Raw genomic sequence first — 18122 nt, 5'->3', positions numbered from 1 at the left:
GCTAAAATGTGAATCACGATTTTTCTCCATGGGAAATGAGATCACGAGATCCTAATGAGATGCGACGCCGCGACACGCGATGATAAAAGGTATCTTTTCCATGTTAATCAGAGTTTGGTCCTAACTAGCTGCGATGGTCACACAATGATTGTATTTTAGAAATGGTTTCTATTTTGCTGGAATAACAGCACAAAGTATGGCAATAATAAGCTCAGGTAATATTTATGTGCTTTATTTACAGTTTTTTTATTGCTTTGGTGCAATTTTCACAAGCAATTGGTAAATTTTCTAAACTCGTAGTACTAATATCACAACGTATCAAAAGGGCACTTTTTCAAACATCTCAGCATGTTTTCAATTGTGTTAGTACAATACACAAAATCACAAAGTTTCTTTTTCACTACACAAAATAAGTGTTTCAATCTATATAAAATGTGTCAATCGCAGTAACTACAGTAATTTATCTGTTCGTTCAGTTTAATACATTTGTCTATTATTTAATCCAACTGAACATAATGATTAATTAATGAATCAAGTGTAATACAAGTGTATTTTCTAATTGTGGCATCTATAGCCTGTGTAATTTTTTCAGCATCAAGGGTGATTTGAAACATATATCTTTCATTGTTTGCTACTGAATGAATAAAAACTTGATTCGGAGGCTTCGTAAATCTAAAAAGGCAAATGCAGACCTCTGAGCTGATAAAAACAGGTTGAGCCTCAGGCAAAATAATTCTGACAATGGGGTAAGAAAATTAATCTTAAGATTATTTTTGCTTTTTTAAAGGAAAAACTCACTTAATTTTGACTTATTTTTACTGAAAACAAGACCATAATTTTTACTCGTCTAAAAAATGCTTCTTGATTTAATTTTTTTTAGATATCTGGACTGGAAACAACAAAATCTAACTAAGAAAAGTATTTTTTTGCAGTGTGAGTTCACTGTTCATCACTGATGATTTCTTGTTATCACTTACATGTGTTTTGAGTTTGTGTTGCTCATAGCATTCATCTGGGAAATCAATGTGCATCAGATTTGTAAGATGATTACATCATTTACAAACCTACACCAATACAGGAGAATACGTCAATATGTTTCTAAATATGCAAACCGTTTATTGTGATACCAAAATAAAAGTTTAAACCCTCTGAGCTTATATATTTTGATGTCCTTGTATTCTTGTTCAAGAAAATACAGTGGCTCTAGCATTTCTATCATAAAGAAGTAACCAAATATTAAAGATTAATTAAACATTTGAATTAAATGTCATTTGGCCAATATTAAGCAAGGATTTGATCAGTTGTAAAGTTTAACAACACAAGGCCTTTGTTATAATACATTACGTACAGAAGATGATGGTTTATATTATGCATTTTAACAGTGTTCTTCTATAAAATCATATGATTATGCTATATTTGAACCAAATATGACTGCCTTGTTATTAAATATGTATTTTTAAAGGCTTATGTCTATTATTATAACCACCACAAACAACAATTACTCAATTATTCGTCAAAATAATCCGATTTCTCGATTATTAAATAATCATTAGTGACAGCCCAACAGAAAATACAGGGTAAAAATAATCATACATGATAATAACATTAAGTGTTATAAAAAGATATGATGCATACAGGATAAAAAAAGATTAATAATTTGTCTAATTAATAATCTCATATTAGTTTAAACAGTAATCAGCTTAATTTGTTATATCAGAGGGCATGTCTGGTTTACGCGCATGCGCATGAAGTTGCTTACAACTTGAATACCTCAAAACGAGCATTTTGACAAATAAACTGCACCGAGATATAAATAAATAACATAAATAAGTAAGCATAAAGGTAATAAGTACAGCGCAGTATCCTTATAAAGACTGAAAATCTCATTTCATTGGCCAAAACAAACTAACGCACGTTATAACCGAAAATATAATCGACAGCGGTCACGCGTATCACACACACGATCGCTGCAAAGATCAGATTCAATCCACTTACTCTGAATTGACGAACAACACCCATAAAATATATAAAAACACATGACAGATTAGCGTCCATGTCAGACTCAACTCTCTGAGGCTCGATCACGTGCTCTTTGATTAGAATCTTTCGAAAACAAACACTTTAAGCGCGCGTGACGTCAATGATTCTATGGCGTCACAGGGCTATATATCTGGAGCTCCGCGCCTGTGGCCGCAGTTCAGTCAGTCGAGCTCGTGTGTTTGTCGTCCGTCAGTTCAGTGAGAATCCGATCAATGCAGAGACTTTCTCGTGAGGAAACACTGGAAATCTGTGCAGACGATTGTGAGACTTTACAGAGCTTCATGGCGAGAACTAGCGAACTCTCTCGTACTGTAGCAGCGATGGAGAACCGCGAGACAGGTGAATAGTTTGAATTTTCTATATATAATTTTCACACGTAAGGTTTCAAACACAAGAGATATAGCCATGCACGGCCAAAAGATATTTTATACGTTTAATGACCTTATAGCCTTAATAAAAACATTAAATTATGTCACGTTGGGAATAAATAAACTTAGTTAATTTATTTAATTGACAATTTAATTGGCAAAAAAGGCAAACTACAGCTTAGAACTGAATGTAGGTTATTTTACTATGAAAAAATGCATAAAAAATACTACTGTATAAACAGCTATGAATAATTCCCAATAATTATGTTTCATTGCGTTAGTACAAATTAAATAATTAAAATGTGGAGGAAATACAAAAGTTTTACACTCTTCAAGCACAACATCACTTTTGGGCAATAATGTATGCTTATAAATATAATTTCATATTAAATATGTACATTATATTCTCTGCATTTAATTAGATTTTCAATTCTATTAAGTTTTATGTTTAATGTAAAATGTTTAATTAATGAATTACATTTAAAGAAAGTTGATGTAGTAACTAGAAATCCCTTTTCCCCCCCTAGAAAAACAGCCCAAAAGCTTGAAGAGTCGCTTCTTTTCATTTTTCAAGCTGGATGTGAAACGTCGAGGCAATAAAGAAGCCGATCTACAGCCTCCGTTGGACACAGATTCAGCTGATCCACAGCCGGGCCCGTCCCACCTGGAGTCAACGACTCACCAGGATCACACTGATCCACAGCCGGGCCCGTCCGGCATCAGGCAGGGAATCTGTGTCCCAAATCCAGAAGGTGGGTCTAGTGTCATTTTATGTCTGTCCTGTTTTTTCACACTGTGTCAGATGACTCTGTTAAGTGTATTTGTTGATTCCTAGAGTTTATTCTCCAGATCTAGCCTCAGTATTTGACGTATAATATCTGGTGGCAATTTATAACTCTTCTGTTTCCATTTTTGTGTTTTTAGAAAAGAAGAAAGACGGCAGTACGCTCATCAAAAGAGCGTGGCGTACTGTAAAACATGCAGCAGGGCGTCTCGTAAAGCGCAACAGCGCGGCTCCACCTCGTCCACAGCCCGACACGGATTCAGCCCATCTTCAGCCGGATCCATCTGTTCCTGAGCAAAAGGAATCGCTGGATCTGACTGATCTTGAGCTGGATCCGTCCTTCTTTGAGCCACCGGATTTTCTGGATCTGACTGATCTTCTTCCGTCATTTCCAGAATCTCCAGGTGCTGCTTCGAAGGAAAGCGAAGATCCATCCTGGTTAAGGACCATCTCTTGCCCGGGACCATCTCCCCGTAAGTATTTGACCTTATTTTGTTCCTCCACTGATTGTTTCAGTGTGTCTAATTCTTCATCTGATGTTCTCAATAGTACGCTGATGAATCTTGTATGACTGTTAAGAAACTCTTATGATTATAAAGAGACTCCAGGTCATGAATCTCATATATTAACATGTTTTTTGGGACATTTTCACAGTTCCACTGTCTGAACTTTATGACGTGGAAGAGGATATTGGACGAGGATACTTCGGCACTGTGCGCAAAGGGATCCGGAAATCTGATGGCCAGCAGGTAAATCACTCTTATGTTCACCAACTGTACCATATAGATCAGTGCCTTCATCTAGTGCACTTCAAAAATAACTTCTTCTTTTTCTTTTGCAGGTCGCCATCAAATTTATAAGGAAGCTTACATCAGGCCGGTTTGCTGACAGGTTTATCACAGTGGTAAGTTGGCAGTGCACATAATGCATACATTTAAATACAAATAATATATCTTAAATATAAGTGAAAGTCAGCTAATGGTTTGTTGACCTCTTTTCTCCAGCCTGGAGTTTCCGAAGCCTCTATTTGCAGAAGTGGCTTTAAACCTGCTGCTGAATCGGCCTCCGTTAAGCCCCTTTATTGTGCACATGCTGGACTGGTTTGAGGAGGAAGATCAGTATATCCTCATTCTAGAGTATTCTGAGCCCTGCCGAGACCTGTACGGATTCATCCTCCAGGAAAAGCTGAGTGAATCACAGGCACGTAGCTTGATGTACCAAGCGGTGCTCGCAGCCAAGCACTGTCTTGACGGAGGCGTCTTCCACCGTGACATCAAGCTAGACAACTACGTGATCAACACGGCGACGAACCGGGTCCAACTGATAGACTTTGGCTGCGGTGAAGTCGCCGAAAGTGGCATTAAGGGGCAGTTCATTGGTGAGTCGTTTTTTGTGTTACTATTGTGATTAGCTCCAATACTAGCTAAGAATAGATTTGTGAAGATGGAGATTTGTACTGAATATCTCTTTCTTTTTAATGAACAGGATTTGCCTGCCCTCCTGAATATTTTGCGGATTTTGAATATGCGGCCGAGCCAACCACCGTCTGGTCTCTGGGGATTATGATGCACAGAACGGTGTGCAGCTGTAACCCCCTGAGAAAGGAAGATGGCCGCCTGAGTTTTGACTCCAGAGTCTCCGCAGGTCAGAGAACAGTTAACTACCAATAACACTGAGTATTGGTATTGAGTATCAGCTTTAGTTTGTGGACGTACAGAACATACCTGACTAACCGTCACTCTTGTGACACCTTACAGAATTTCAGGAGTTGATCACATGGTGCCTGGCTCTCAATCCAGCGGAGAGAGCGACCATGGAGGACATCCTGCAGCACGAATGGTTTCGTCAGGAACGAATGTCCGGAGCCATTTAGGAGTCAGGTAGTATGACATCAGAGGTAAGGCAGATGATGACAGAAATTGTCCAAGCAGTGATGTCATGTGCTTCAACTTTTCCTCGCATTTATCCATTCAGCAGATTCTCGATGTCAGCCGGAGTGAGGAAAGAGCAGAGAGTCAGGGTCCTTCAGCTTAGTTTAAGGGCCCTGACACACCAAGGAGACGCTCGGCCAAAGTTGGGTCGCCGTTGAGCGTCGCTCAGTTTTTTGCGGTGGCACAAGTCGAACCTCGTCGGGTGCGTTTTTGCCGATCAAGCATGTTGAGTCGGTACGGCACCAAAGGTGAGAGAGAACTCTGATTGGCTGTTGAGTTTAGTCCAATGAGTTAAATGAGTCCATGAGCCTAAAAGGGAAAGTGATGAAGGCGAGCAAAGAATTCAAGATGCCGCAGACAGTTTGCAAATGGTAGGCAAGCGCTGCTTTGCTCATGTTTTTTTCTCACTAGATCTCGCAGCAATGTTATTAAGTTTGCAGTGGATTCAAACATTTTTCTCGCAGCGCTGTTTAGTAACGGTGTCACGTGATCAAGATTGGCCCATCTGTAAAACTACGCTGCCAAATACTGGTCCGTTATTGGTTAGTTGATAAACGGTCCACGCTGCGAAGCTTAAACGGCGTAGCGTGGTTTCGTTTGTCGTTTTGTGTTTATGTGCGATATAAAGGGGGGGGGGCACCACTGCGACCTCTAACAAAATGTAGTCGCACCGGCAGGAAAAAGGTCATAAAATATGATCATTTAGTCGCAGTCTGGAGCCTTTTATAAATAGGAGCAGCAAATTTAGTGCCCCCCAGAAAATTTACTTGTTGCAAAAATGAGCATAAGATGAATTTGACAAAACAAGAACACTAAAGTAAGCTTATCCTAAGCGAGATCACAGTGACTGTTCCTGCCAGCTCCTCAAACTGCTCCTTATATTTATATTTATTTAAATTATTGGGTGGGTGGGTGGGTGGGAGGGTAAATTACTTGAATAATAATAATAATAATAAACATAAAAATAATAAATAATTAAATAATTACATTTTTAATATGAGTTACTTGTCAGTTATTATAAACTTTTCTTTTGGTTGACACACACACAAAAGGGGGCATTTCATATCGCTTATATATAAATAATTATTAAAAAAAGCTTAATTTACTCATTTTTACAAAAGAGAAGGTCCCCAAAATGAGGTTTTGCCAGATTTAGCTCACTTTTGAGTACAAATGTGTGTCCTAAATATGGTTAAATGGGTATAAGCACAAACACACAGTGTTGCTTATCAATCTATAAGGACATTTCATACACCTCTTGTGTTTTAATATACAGGATATTTTTAAAGATTTAACCTAATTCTAATAGGAAACTTGCGGCATTTAAACATGGTTCAGTGAAAGAATCGACTCATGAGAATGATTAATTATTTCTCCCATAATGAAAATAACAGCAAGACTTATTGCATTGTCATTTAGTTCTCATGTAAACGTATGGCTTATGAACCACCCAACTAGGGGTGGGTTTCAATTTAACGGTGCCTGCCAGTTTTTGTTTTATATATGTAAGATAAGATACAATAAGAACAAAGTACAAACAAATGGTCACATTAATGCAGTAAATATTTCAACAAAACAAAGATAAATGAATAAAAAAAAAAACAGTGCTTTAAAGAAACACTCCACTATTTTTGAAAATAGGCTCATTTTCCAACTCCCCTAGAGTTAAACAGTTGAGTTTTAGCGTTTTCGAATCCATTCAGCCGATCGCCGAGTCTGGCGGTACCACTTTTAGTATAGTTTAGCATATTTCATTGAATCTGATGAGACCAATAGCATCTCGCTCAAAAATGACCAGAGTTTCAATATTTTTCCTATTGGAAAATGAGCTTCTATTCAAAAAAGTGGAGTGTTCCTTTAATTTCAGCAAGGTTGGCTTATAAAAGTAATTAAAGTAATCAAATACCACTGTATAAATTCATAGATTAATGATTATTAAAGCTAAAGTTATTCAAGCCGGTCATTTTGACATATTTTTGTGTGTAGTTTAGGTGCACACATGAAGCCTAAAGTATAATTTGCTTGTCTATTTGCGGTCCGTTTCAGAGCGCACAAACAGAGAGCCGCCTTGAAGTTGGAAACAGCGTCTCTTGCTTTTAAATGCTCTTTCTATTATCAAACACGTCCCGCAATTATCATCAATTCTGATGTTAAATTTGGGCATTTAGGGAGGAACGAACGCGCAAAATGAAATGAAGGAAATAGGTTTGTGCCGATGGACGATATCATCATCCATCGTGATGGCTGACCGACAACACGATGTAGAGACACCATCATGATGCCACGTGACGCTCTGCTGCGAGTCTTGCGAGAGTCGACACCATAGTATGGGTAAGTAAAATAATGAAATTAAAACTTTTAAATAGAAAAAAAAATATTTATGTAAAGAGATATTATAATAAAAAGTGCTTAAAAGTGCACAACTCTTCTTAAGTGGAAGAAAGCTACCTTCTCCCCTTACATGCAACCTATTGGATAGCCCGGATGAGTCATTAATTGGGTTAGTAAAATAAAGAAATTATAGCTTTTAAGTAGAAAATAGTATTTATGTAAAGAAATATATTAAAATAAAAAGTGCACAACTCTTCTTAAGTGGAAGGAAGCCCCCCCCTCCTCACATGCAACCTATTGGAAAGCCTGGATGAGTCATTAGTTGGGAAATAAAATAAAGTAACCCCCCCCCCCCCCCCTTCATGACTTCATTTACAAATGAACAGTGAAATTGTTTTCAGCTACAGTAGGTGGATTTAACCGTAGCATTCAAGAAAGAAATTAAATACATGTGAAAATAATTTAAATAATTTTTATTTAATAATTTAAATAAAAATTGTTAAATACTGTAGTGTTTAATTTATAAAAATAAATAAAACACTGCAGACTTCACTGCATAAGTTTGTCAGCAGCAGAACCTGGTATACATTTCATGCAGTCTTGATTTGGGTGGTCATTTGCATTTAAAAGGGTTTTAAAGTTAGCTAAATCAAGTAATTTTAGCATGCCATAGTCAACTTAAATCATATAAAATGTAATTTCCCAACAACAAGAAAACTACTAGTATGCATCCACTAGTATATCCACCTCTTTGAACAAATACCAAATCTATTGCATACAAAGGTTACATGCTTCTTCTTTTTTTTCCTTCTTTTTTTTTTTTTTAGGATGGATTGTATTTAATTGTTAAATATGATGTAGGCTCATTTATTTATGTTTGGAAAACACAATATTGTTACGACTGGGACATATAAGGGAGGCAACGAAAACGACAGCGAATCAAAAAGTATTTATTAACAAACATAAACTTTACAACTCATAAGAAATAAATAAAGAAAGCACCACTACAGAAAACATTTCGCTCTGAACATCAAAGTAAATAAAGAATAAACTACATAATTAACACAAGCACAGTAATAATGAAGGCACATTTCAACATAGCATAACAACCTGCAAACATAAATCCCCAAACTAAATTAATATAATAAAGCAATGATAACAGAGGGCAAAAAGGGCAACAGAAGAGAGAGATGCCAGAGAACCAAGAGCCTTTTATAATTTGCCTGCAGGTGTTTAGCATTACAGTTAGCTCAAAATCCCACAGCTGGCTAAAGTAGTACGAGCCCAGAGGAACGTCACAATATATATTTGCTACTTTGTGTTTTCGCTCAAACTGACCTTTATATCTGTAAATCGCTCAAATGCTGGATTGATTTGTTTAATTTTGGCACACTATTCACTCCATAGGAATAACCCTCCTTTGTATTAACTCATGGTTTTTCTTACAAGAGTAGCAATGTGCCATCTTTGAACCCATTTGGCTTGGGTTAACTACCTAAAATTGACAAAGTTGTGGGAGTTCTTTCTCTAGGGACCATCTCATACAAGTGTGCTTTGATTTAGCAGTATGTGGAGGAGTTATCTTCAGACTGGAGCCACACTGACTGTAATGATGTTTAGGAAGGACTGCATGACTTGCCTTTTTGTTCAGAAAGTGCAGGAAAAGAGCCCACTCAAATATCCTTTGGTCAGATTCATGTCATGTTTGAAGCATAGACTGTAAAAAAATGGACGACCTACCTTCACTCTTTTCCATTGTAGGAAAGTGAAGCTGCCAAAGTCCAAATATGGCGCTGACATCTTGCACTGACTCGGGACTAGAGCCTGTGCAGCGTGAAGTCGAGCTGGGGTATAAAGGCCCCGCCCACACTCCCACAGAATCGGCTAATACGGTTTACTGCAGATCAACTCATTATGTTGGTGTGAAACAAAAAGTTCTGGAAGTGTAGAAAATAAAGTTATAGCTTCAATTACCTCCTCAAGACCCTGAAAAAAAGTCTGTTATTGCTTCAGTGACTACATCACTCAGAAAAGCTGTCAATCTCAGCTGTCAATCATGACGCCACACTCTCGTTTTTATAGCATCACATAACTAACTAAAACCAAAGTTATTTAAAGAACGAACACTTGAACTAACATCAGTGTGATAAAACTGCCTAAAATGACAGAAATCATCTTTGGAAAAAAAATTATTTGAAGTATAATTACATAGTTTGTCTCATGTCCCATTAGATTACATGGAGAGGGCGGGGTTTATAAGCTATACTGCATCCAGCCACCTGGGGGCGATCAAGACGCTTTGGCTACACTTTTCAGGATGTGAAAAGCTATTTTTATTTTAACCCCTATTTTTTCCTTGAAAGAAATTGTGTGCGCACGCACACACACACATTCAGCAGCTGAATTTCAACCTCTGTCCGGTTAATTTAAAATAGACAACCTTGTGTGTGTTTTTGTTTTGTTTTAATAAACCAAAAGCTTCACTGGATAGGCTATACTCATTCTCTTGTGTGCGCTCTCTCCTTCGCTCGCTCTCTCGTCATCATTCATTCAAATAAATGTAATCTTAGCTGCTACTTTATTTCCCTTCAGAATTCTAGATCTAACGACTGTAGATAACACAACAAACACAAATTACCTTTATTTTCCAGTCTATATTCCTTCAGTCAGAATTCGTGCTGTAATTCGCATGACACTGATAGTTGTTAACTTATCCATTCTGGCAGGTAATCATGGCCACCTGACGTGAAACATATAAATAATTTTAATAGCACGGCCATTCAAAACCCGAGGGTCTACCATGTGCATGCAAAGCTATCAATGACAATCATTTGAATGTGAACACAGATATCAGATACCAGTCACATCTAAAGTGAATGTAAACACACTGGCCAAAAAAATCGGATATGGTCAAAAGATCGGATCTGTGCATTAAGACTTGCAGTGTAAATGTAAATTTACCTTCATAAAACCTGCAGAAACCCTGTGTCTGTACTGCTCCTATTGTTTTGTGGTATTTATACTTAAAGAGAGTATTAGAGCAACAGTTGTAATGATGGTTTAAAAATAAAAATGCAAAACAGAACATGTTCCATGTCTGGGGTTTGGGTTTGTCATTAACTAAACATATAACAGTTGAAGAGTTTCACAGAGCCTAAAATAAAACCACCTGATAATTTCATTTGTTTGCAAACTTGTGTTAAAGGTGCCATAGAATTGAAAATTGAATTTTCCTCGGCATAGTTGAATAACAAGAGTTCAGTACATGGAAATGACATACAGTGAGTCTCAAACTCCATTGTTTCCTCCTTCTTGTATAAATCTCATTTGTTTAAAAGACCTCCGAAGAACAGGCGAATCTCAACATAACACTGACTGTTACGTAACAGTCGGGATCATTAATATGTACGACCCCAATATTTGCATATGCCAGCCCATGTTCCCAACATTGTTAAAGGCATTAGACAAGAGCAGAACATCTGGATGTGCACAGCTGAATCATCAGACTAGGTAAGCAAGCAAGAACAACAGCGAAAAATGGCAGATGGAGCAATAATAACTGACATGATCCATGATTACATGATATTTTTAGTGATATTTGTAAATTGTCTTTCTAAATGTTTCGTTAGCATGTTGCTAATGTACTGTTAAATGTGATTACAGTTACCATCGTTTCTTACTGTATTCACGGAGACGAGCCGTCGCTATTTTCATTATTAAACACTTGCAGTCTGTATAATTCATAAACACAACTTCATTCTTTATAAATCTCTCCAACAGTGTGTAATGTTAGCTTTAGCCACAGAGCATAGCCTCAAACTCATTCAGAATCAAATGTAAACATCCAAATAAATACTATACTCACATAATCTGCATGCAGTATGCATGACGAACATCTTGTAAAGATCCATTTGAGGGTTATATTAGCTGTGTGAACTTTGTTTATGCACTGTATTATCGTCGAGAGCTCCGTGGGTGTGGAGAACAAGAATTAAAGGGCCAGCAGCCCCTGAATCAGCGCATTTATAATTATGTCCCAAAATAGGCAGTTTAAAAAATTAATTAAAAAAAATCTATGGGGTATTTTGAGCTGAAACTTCACAGACACATTCAGGGGACACCTTAGACTTATATTACCCAACGTTCTAGGGCACATTTAAATTCCAGATCACCCGCTTCAAACACTACAGACTCAAAGTGATACAAATATCTGTACCACAGTGTTAATCGCAATGTTAGATAGTTAAAAAATGTATTACATAACTTTATATATTAAATATTGTATGCATGCAAATAAAAAGACATACCAATGACAATAAAACAGATTTTTTTTTTATTCATTTTACCAACTTGCAAAATCAGTACAGAAGCTTGAAGCAAGAAAAGCATGTCGTTTAAACTCTCTCCAATCTGATCAAATTGACAGGCAGATGATCATGATATTTTAACATTCTTTAAACAAAACAATCCGATAAAAATAATAATGAAATGTGTCTGAAATGCATTTATTGTTTTACAGTATGCTTGATGCATTTTCTTTGTTTCCCCTTAAGGGGTCTAATGAGAAATAAAGAAAGGGGGGAAAATGGAAATTCACTATAGATACAGCAACACAGGTCATACTTTAATTTTAAATAATTTCAAATAAAATGTCACTGTAATTTTACATTTTCTCACATTTTAGCCACAGATTTCTGCACATTAATGGTCATTTGTTTGAATCACTTTTCTTTACAGCAGTTTTTCCCCCTACACTTTTTCAGCTAAAATGCTGTACAGAATGGAATAAAGTTTTTTTAATTTGAGCTCGTAAAAGAAATATAATCCCTCCTGCCTGTGGATAGAGGCTCTCTTTACTTAGCATTTTGCGTTACAGCTCAACTCCAACTGATGATGCATTTTCTTATTCTGAAGTTTATACATCATCACAAAAATATGAACACAAAGCTAGGTATCAAAAAATCTCATGAAATGAAATGAACTCAGTAATGTTTGTTTGAAGGGAATAATCTTCAGATTAGATTTCTTTAACTTCAAATTTAGATGATAAAGGTGTTTAAAGTTAGTTTTAGTTTCACTCCTTTTGAGTTTCTCAATGAATGCAGTGCTTAATTTGTGAATGAATTATTGGATCCAAAACAGCAATTAAAAGGTGCTGTGACCGACACTGAATATACAACTTCAGTTTTCCCAGAACAATGACGTCACAAAACGATGACCTCCTACTTCTGAAATGTGCATACAATGGACACTTTACTATCCCATGAGGCCACAGGAGAGGATTTGAAAAATGACAGTGAAGGCGACGCAACTGACGCTGGTAGGTCACATGATAATGACAACATGGCGAATGTAGTACATCCAGATTACATTCATACTTTTCTAGCAGTCGTGAAGTAATTATTTATTCAAAATAAGTACCTACTCTAGAGAGTATGCAATTTCAGATGTCTTGGGTTATGGAAGTTGTGGCCTTCTCTGAATGTGGTTGTTGGTTCCCGACACACAGAAACAATGGTATTTTGTGTAAGTATGATGAAACCCTGAATGCTGCTTCTCTGTCTTTCCTGGATCATAACAGGCCCTAATTTATTCAGCAAACTGTCTTTGCTTAAAACTAATTAACACACTTTAAACTGAGTAAAAATTGTATTGTGTTCTTGGTGTGGACTGAAAAGTACATCAGGGCACATTAGTGCTGTTTGTTTGTGCTCATTAATAATATCTTGTGAACAACATTAGCTAAAACATTCTTGTATTCTAACATATGTGCACAAACAATGAAGCTAAGATACTTATCTTTATGAGCACATGTTAATATCATGTTCACATTGTTATAGATATGGAGAATCATTTGTGCACACAATAAAATCTTTTAAGACTTTTGGTGCTTTACCAATATATTCAGTCTGAATATCTAGATAAGACGTGAACTTTAGCAATTTACCAAAAGGTTTGAGTGTCGTTTAAGACAAGCTCAAGTCATTTCATGAAATTTGTTGACACCGGAATGCATCACTGGCGAGGCCTTCTCCTCTTATCTGCCACTTGTGGCTTCTTTCGATTTACTTGAATATCTAATTCCCTCTTGTATTGATCTATGTCATTCTCACAGTTCTCACCATAGTATGGCATTTTACACTCACACATTGCCAGGAAGATGCCTTCCACTTTAACACACTTGCCTCTTTCCTCCCCACCACAGTTCAGTTTGGAGCAGGGGTTTTCTGTCATTATTTCTTCATCACTTTTAATCATAACAACAAATTTGCTTTTCAAAACTAGATGTTTCTTACACTTCCCTTTATAAATAAAAGGAGTCTGAGCTGAACTGTCTTCAGGATCAGCACTGACTTCAATGTCTTCATCTGTTGCTTTGCTTGTACTGTCATGAGCTTTTTTTATATAGGCATGTACTGCTGTGTAAGTCTTAGACACTCGAATTCCTTCCATAGTTTCAGTACAACCTTCGAGTTTCTTTGCTACTTCATGACACTGGACTGAGTTATCAATGCACCTGCCAATGGCTTGTTTGACTAAATCTGCCTTAGTGTAAGTCCCTTTCACCTGTCTGGCAACAGCCACACTAATGCCATCTTTTGTCACCTCAGTAAATCCTGTCAGGACGTGACTGTTCAGGGCGTCGAAGGGTTTATTCGATTTTTTTGTTATAAATGCAACAACCATCCAGTCGTACTTGTCATACTCCTTCACCAGAAATGACCTGACATTTTTTGCAAGTTCTGAACGTGCTTGTGTTTTGTCGATGAGTGTTCTCACATCGTTTTTAATGTACTCCATGCTGTTAATAATGCACTCCTTGTGGGTTTGGAACATAATTGATGCTGTGTCATATGTAATATTAGCTTCCTCATCAACCCTTGCTTGGGACTCTACTTTCCTGAGTTTATAATAGAAATTATTCATTATATTGCCCTTGTAGAGAAGTTTATAAATTAACACTGTATATTCTATGATATTCTTTTCATGACATTTAACATGTTTAGCCAGTAGATCTCCGAAGCGTGGCCCCAAGGACGGTCCGTCATTGATCAGGTTACTATGTAAGGTCTTAGTGGCATGCTCAAATTTTGAGTAGGTATTGACAAATTCCTGCTCATGCCTCTCCTTTTCTTTGACATCTTTTGCCTCGCTAACACTGCGCAGCATAGTATTGAACATAGTCCACGCTGTGTTAATTTTCAGCTCTGGCTTGTAGTAAGTATTTGCCCAGATGTCCCACTTCTGCTCTCCATGATATTGGTCAAGCTTAATATTAAGATTGTTAAATTCATTCATGAAAGCTTGTAATGGATCACCATTTAGTTGACTGTTAATTTTCGACGCTTCCATCCCTATTGCATTTAAAATGCCACTTGCAAGAGTCCCATGAGCTGGTAACAGCGCCATAAAAGGGCTGACTGCTCGTGTGATCTTTTCAATAATTAGAAGGATGTTCTTGACTATATATTTGACTTTTTCTAATTTCTTTGAAGAGTTTTTCTGCCGTTGGTCCTGGTTAGCAGATGTAGAGACGGTGGAGATGAGGAAGGAAGACGATATCAACATCAGGAACAGAAGCCCAGCAGACGCCATGGCTGGAGAAACACAACGTGAAATTGAGTGTTTATTACTACAACTCAACTCAAAAGCAGTACAAACTAATAAAGGCTGGGATAAAAAAACAAAACAATTTTTAACCCAGTGCTCATGTAATATTACAACAACCTTGCATTGGGTTTGTTTTGCATGTTTGGCTAATCAGGCCAATAAGAGTCAATGAACTAATCTTCCTTTTTATAATACAGAATGTCTGCAAACATATCAAACTGATCTGAGATCAGGTAAAAAAAACCAAAAAAAAAACAGACACCAGTTCATAGGTTCACTGAGATTGTCCTCTAGAACCACTGAAATTTTGAAATGTTTTGAAGTAACAAAGCCTTATTAAAATCACGTGACTTGGGCAGTATAAAACACAAAGCAGTGTTTCGAAAGTGCCCAAAACTACTACTCCCATTTTTCCTTGTTTTCAGCCAAGAAAGTTTTCAGGTTTGTGCTGTTTGTGCATTACTGCTGATGCGCAACAAGGACTGTATCGTGACAAGAACATCGCCGGATCGGATGATCTGGGTATGTATTATTGCTTGTGTCTATATATAACCTATAAGTTACTAATTTGACTTTGTTGTCGATTGATTAGATGATCGATTTTGATTGATTTTCCACTATGCCAGGATGTTTAAGCTGCATTTAACATTAACTTAGCAGCTAACGTTACTTGTATTTGCTAGCACTAGCTATAGAGAATACGAACCGACGTCACGCCTCAAGTGCCTCGTTGCATGCCGGGGCGGCGCCGCCATTTTGACAGGATCGCCCTCTATTACTCGTACTGAAATTAATACGGATTCTTGCTTACCTTTTGTTTTGTTTCTGCCATTAAGTGGAACGTTAACATTTTTAATGGTATTGTTTGCAGGTGTAGCTGGTTCAAATATTACAATATATATATATATATATATATATATATATATATATATATATATATATATATATATATACATAAAGAATAATGTTAATGAACTTCATCAAAACTTATGTTATTTTCTTATATTCTCATGTTTGTGTTCAGAAGAAGTATGTTGAAATAAAGAGAGCAACTTATCCACCTTATTCCTACGCCCCATGACACTTTGCGCAAATTATGGGTGTAACTTCCATTAAGCTGTAAACAATCGGTGAAAAACTCGCTCTATGAATGCAATAATATGTTTTATGTTTAAACTGGGTACAATGAGATGCTATTATTCTACTCACCCTTCAACCATCAAACATCAAAAGGACATTTAAAAGTGTAAAAGCATCAACAAGGTACTTTCAACAGGCCATGAATAACTCCAAAGGTGTGATTCTCTCCACAGCAATAATGGACGAGTTAAATATTACTGTAGTAATCTGTATTATGTAACAAATGTTGCCTTAATCAAAAATGTTCAACTTCAGCATTAAGTGATTTCCATCGTTTTGACAGATAATAAATTGTATTTACCTGCGAAAACAAACCTGGTAAGAGATGTGAGGCTTTGAACGAGAGATTCTTTGTGCATTCCAGTGAATTATTTAAGGGCTATATTGTAAATTATATCGGGAGAACAGACCACAAATGTGCAGTATATGTTGTCCTTTTTCATACTATTACAGCAAATGGAAAAAAGAAAATAAACCTGAGGAAAAGAGAATACGAATCTGACGTCACGCCGCATTGTGTTCTGGGCAACTTCTTTGTTTATCCGCCATATTGGCAGGATCGCGCAGCCTTTCTGTTTTCGAGTTTAGTGCAGTGATTTGTTTTCGTTAATGTCACCATTGTATGTCATTAACTCTGCATCGATAATGGCGATAGTAACATTGATAATCGTTCTGAGAGAAAACTGGACAATGAAAAACGTTTTTTCGCGTTGGGGAGGATGATTGTGTCTTTTTTAATGAGAGTGATGTGATCAAAATTTTTAAATAGTGTAAAGTCAGGAAGGCACCAGGGCCTGACAATATAGGGGGTAGGTTATTGCAGGAATGTGCCGAGCAGTTAGGTCCAATATTTTATGAAATTTTTGCTCTGTCTCTTCAACAACAAAAAGTGCCTGCACTGTGGAAGCAGTCTACAGTGATTCCAGTACCAAGCAAAATATAAAGGTATTGGATGATTTTAGACCTGTGGCGCTTACTTCACTAGTTATGAAATGTTTTGAAGGTTTAGTTAAGAAAGTAATTATGGAAAGGACACAGAGTTCTTTAGACTCCCTACAATTTGCTTATAGGTCTAAACGAGGGGTAGAGGATGCAGTTGCGACTCTCCTACACTTAGTACTTCAGCATTTGGATAAGCCGAAAACATTTGCTAAATTACTTTTTATTGATTTTTCATCCGCCTTTAATTCCATTCAGCCACACATTTTAGTTGAGAAGCTCATAAATGAGTTTGGGTTGGATCTTAGTCTTGTAGGATGGATTTTAGATTTTCTTGTGCAAAGAACTCAGAGAGTTAAAGTAAATAATTGTTTCTCAAATTGGCTGGTGTCATCCACTGGGTCACCTCAAGGATGCGTCCTTTCTCCTTTATTATTTATCCTGTACACAAATGACTGTAAAAGCAGTTATAGAAACAGACACATCATAAAATTAGCTGATGATTACGTAATTGTTAGCTTAATGAGTGAGGAGGACCCTATGCATGGTCCTGTGGTTGATGATTTTATCATGTGGTGTCAAAATACTTTCTTAAAACTAAATGTTTCTAAAACTAAGCAGATGACTATTGATTTTAACTCTAGGAGGACATTTTTTCATGATAAGCAATTAAACATAAATGGAGTAGGCATCGAGAGTGTTGAACAACACAAGTATTTGGGGACTGTTTTGGATAATAAATTGTCCTTTTCTCCCAACACTGAGGTTATGTTGTAAGTCATTTTTAACCTTTTCAATGCTGTGCTGGTTTAATTCTCTAAATGTGAAAAACAAGAACTGTCTTGAGAGGATTGTAAATCAGGGAAGTAAAATAACGAGGAGTAAGCAGATGTCTATGGCCCAGTTATATCATAGACAGGTTCTGAGTGAAGTCCAGGGGTCTCATTTATAAAGCGTGCGTACGCACAAAACGGGGCT

General features: G+C 36.8%; 3 protein-coding genes across 3 annotated transcripts; 2 read left to right on the top strand and 1 right to left on the bottom strand.

Annotated features, from left to right (window-relative positions):
• Positions 1 to 1926: 1926 nt before the first annotated feature.
• Positions 1927 to 4199, top strand: LOC125245086. Its single transcript, XM_048155531.1, has 5 exons — positions 1927 to 2379; positions 2936 to 3160; positions 3333 to 3665; positions 3847 to 3941; positions 4034 to 4199. Exons 1-5 carry the CDS (start codon positions 2253 to 2255, stop codon positions 4115 to 4117), a joined length of 864 nt encoding a protein of 287 aa, XP_048011488.1. The 5' UTR covers positions 1927 to 2252; the 3' UTR covers positions 4118 to 4199.
• Positions 4200 to 4237: 38 nt separating this feature from the next.
• On the top strand, positions 4238 to 5973 carry LOC125246194 (serine/threonine-protein kinase pim-1-like). The gene is made up of 3 exons (XM_048157121.1): positions 4238 to 4570; positions 4678 to 4836; positions 4950 to 5973. The coding sequence occupies exons 1-3, from the start codon at positions 4282 to 4284 to the stop codon at positions 5063 to 5065; spliced, it is 564 nt and encodes a 187-aa protein (XP_048013078.1). The 5' UTR covers positions 4238 to 4281; the 3' UTR covers positions 5066 to 5973.
• A 7378-nt stretch (positions 5974 to 13351) lies between these two features.
• On the bottom strand, positions 13352 to 15050 carry LOC125244422. Its single transcript, XM_048154510.1, has one exon. It carries the CDS (start codon positions 15048 to 15050, stop codon positions 13470 to 13472), a length of 1581 nt encoding a protein of 526 aa, XP_048010467.1. The 3' UTR covers positions 13352 to 13469.
• Positions 15051 to 18122: the final 3072 nt, after the last annotated feature.

This window comes from Megalobrama amblycephala, linkage group LG14 (assembly GCF_018812025.1).
Source record: "Megalobrama amblycephala isolate DHTTF-2021 linkage group LG14, ASM1881202v1, whole genome shotgun sequence".
Classification (NCBI taxonomy): domain Eukaryota; kingdom Metazoa; phylum Chordata; class Actinopteri; order Cypriniformes; family Xenocyprididae; genus Megalobrama; species Megalobrama amblycephala.
This window is presented reverse-complemented; position numbering and strand designations above follow the sequence as displayed.

Bases quoted from the DNA above. Each gene is read 5' to 3' on its own strand.
- LOC125245086 (XM_048155531.1), top strand. From the start codon at position 2,253: ATGCAGAGACTTTCTCGTGAGGAAACACTGGAAATCTGTGCAGACGAT. The intron at 2,380-2,935 runs GTGAATAGTTTG...TTCCCCCCCTAG, and splicing joins GATGGAGAACCGCGAGACAG to AAAAACAGCCCAAAAGCTTG. The intron at 3,161-3,332 runs GTGGGTCTAGTG...TTGTGTTTTTAG, and splicing joins CTGTGTCCCAAATCCAGAAG to AAAAGAAGAAAGACGGCAGT.
- LOC125246194 (XM_048157121.1), top strand. From the start codon at position 4,282: ATGCTGGACTGGTTTGAGGAGGAAGATCAGTATATCCTCATTCTAGAG. The intron at 4,571-4,677 runs GTGAGTCGTTTT...TTTAATGAACAG, and splicing joins CATTAAGGGGCAGTTCATTG to GATTTGCCTGCCCTCCTGAA. The intron at 4,837-4,949 runs GTCAGAGAACAG...GACACCTTACAG, and splicing joins TGACTCCAGAGTCTCCGCAG to AATTTCAGGAGTTGATCACA.
- LOC125244422 (XM_048154510.1), bottom strand. From the start codon at position 15,050: ATGGCGTCTGCTGGGCTTCTGTTCCTGATGTTGATATCGTCTTCCTTC.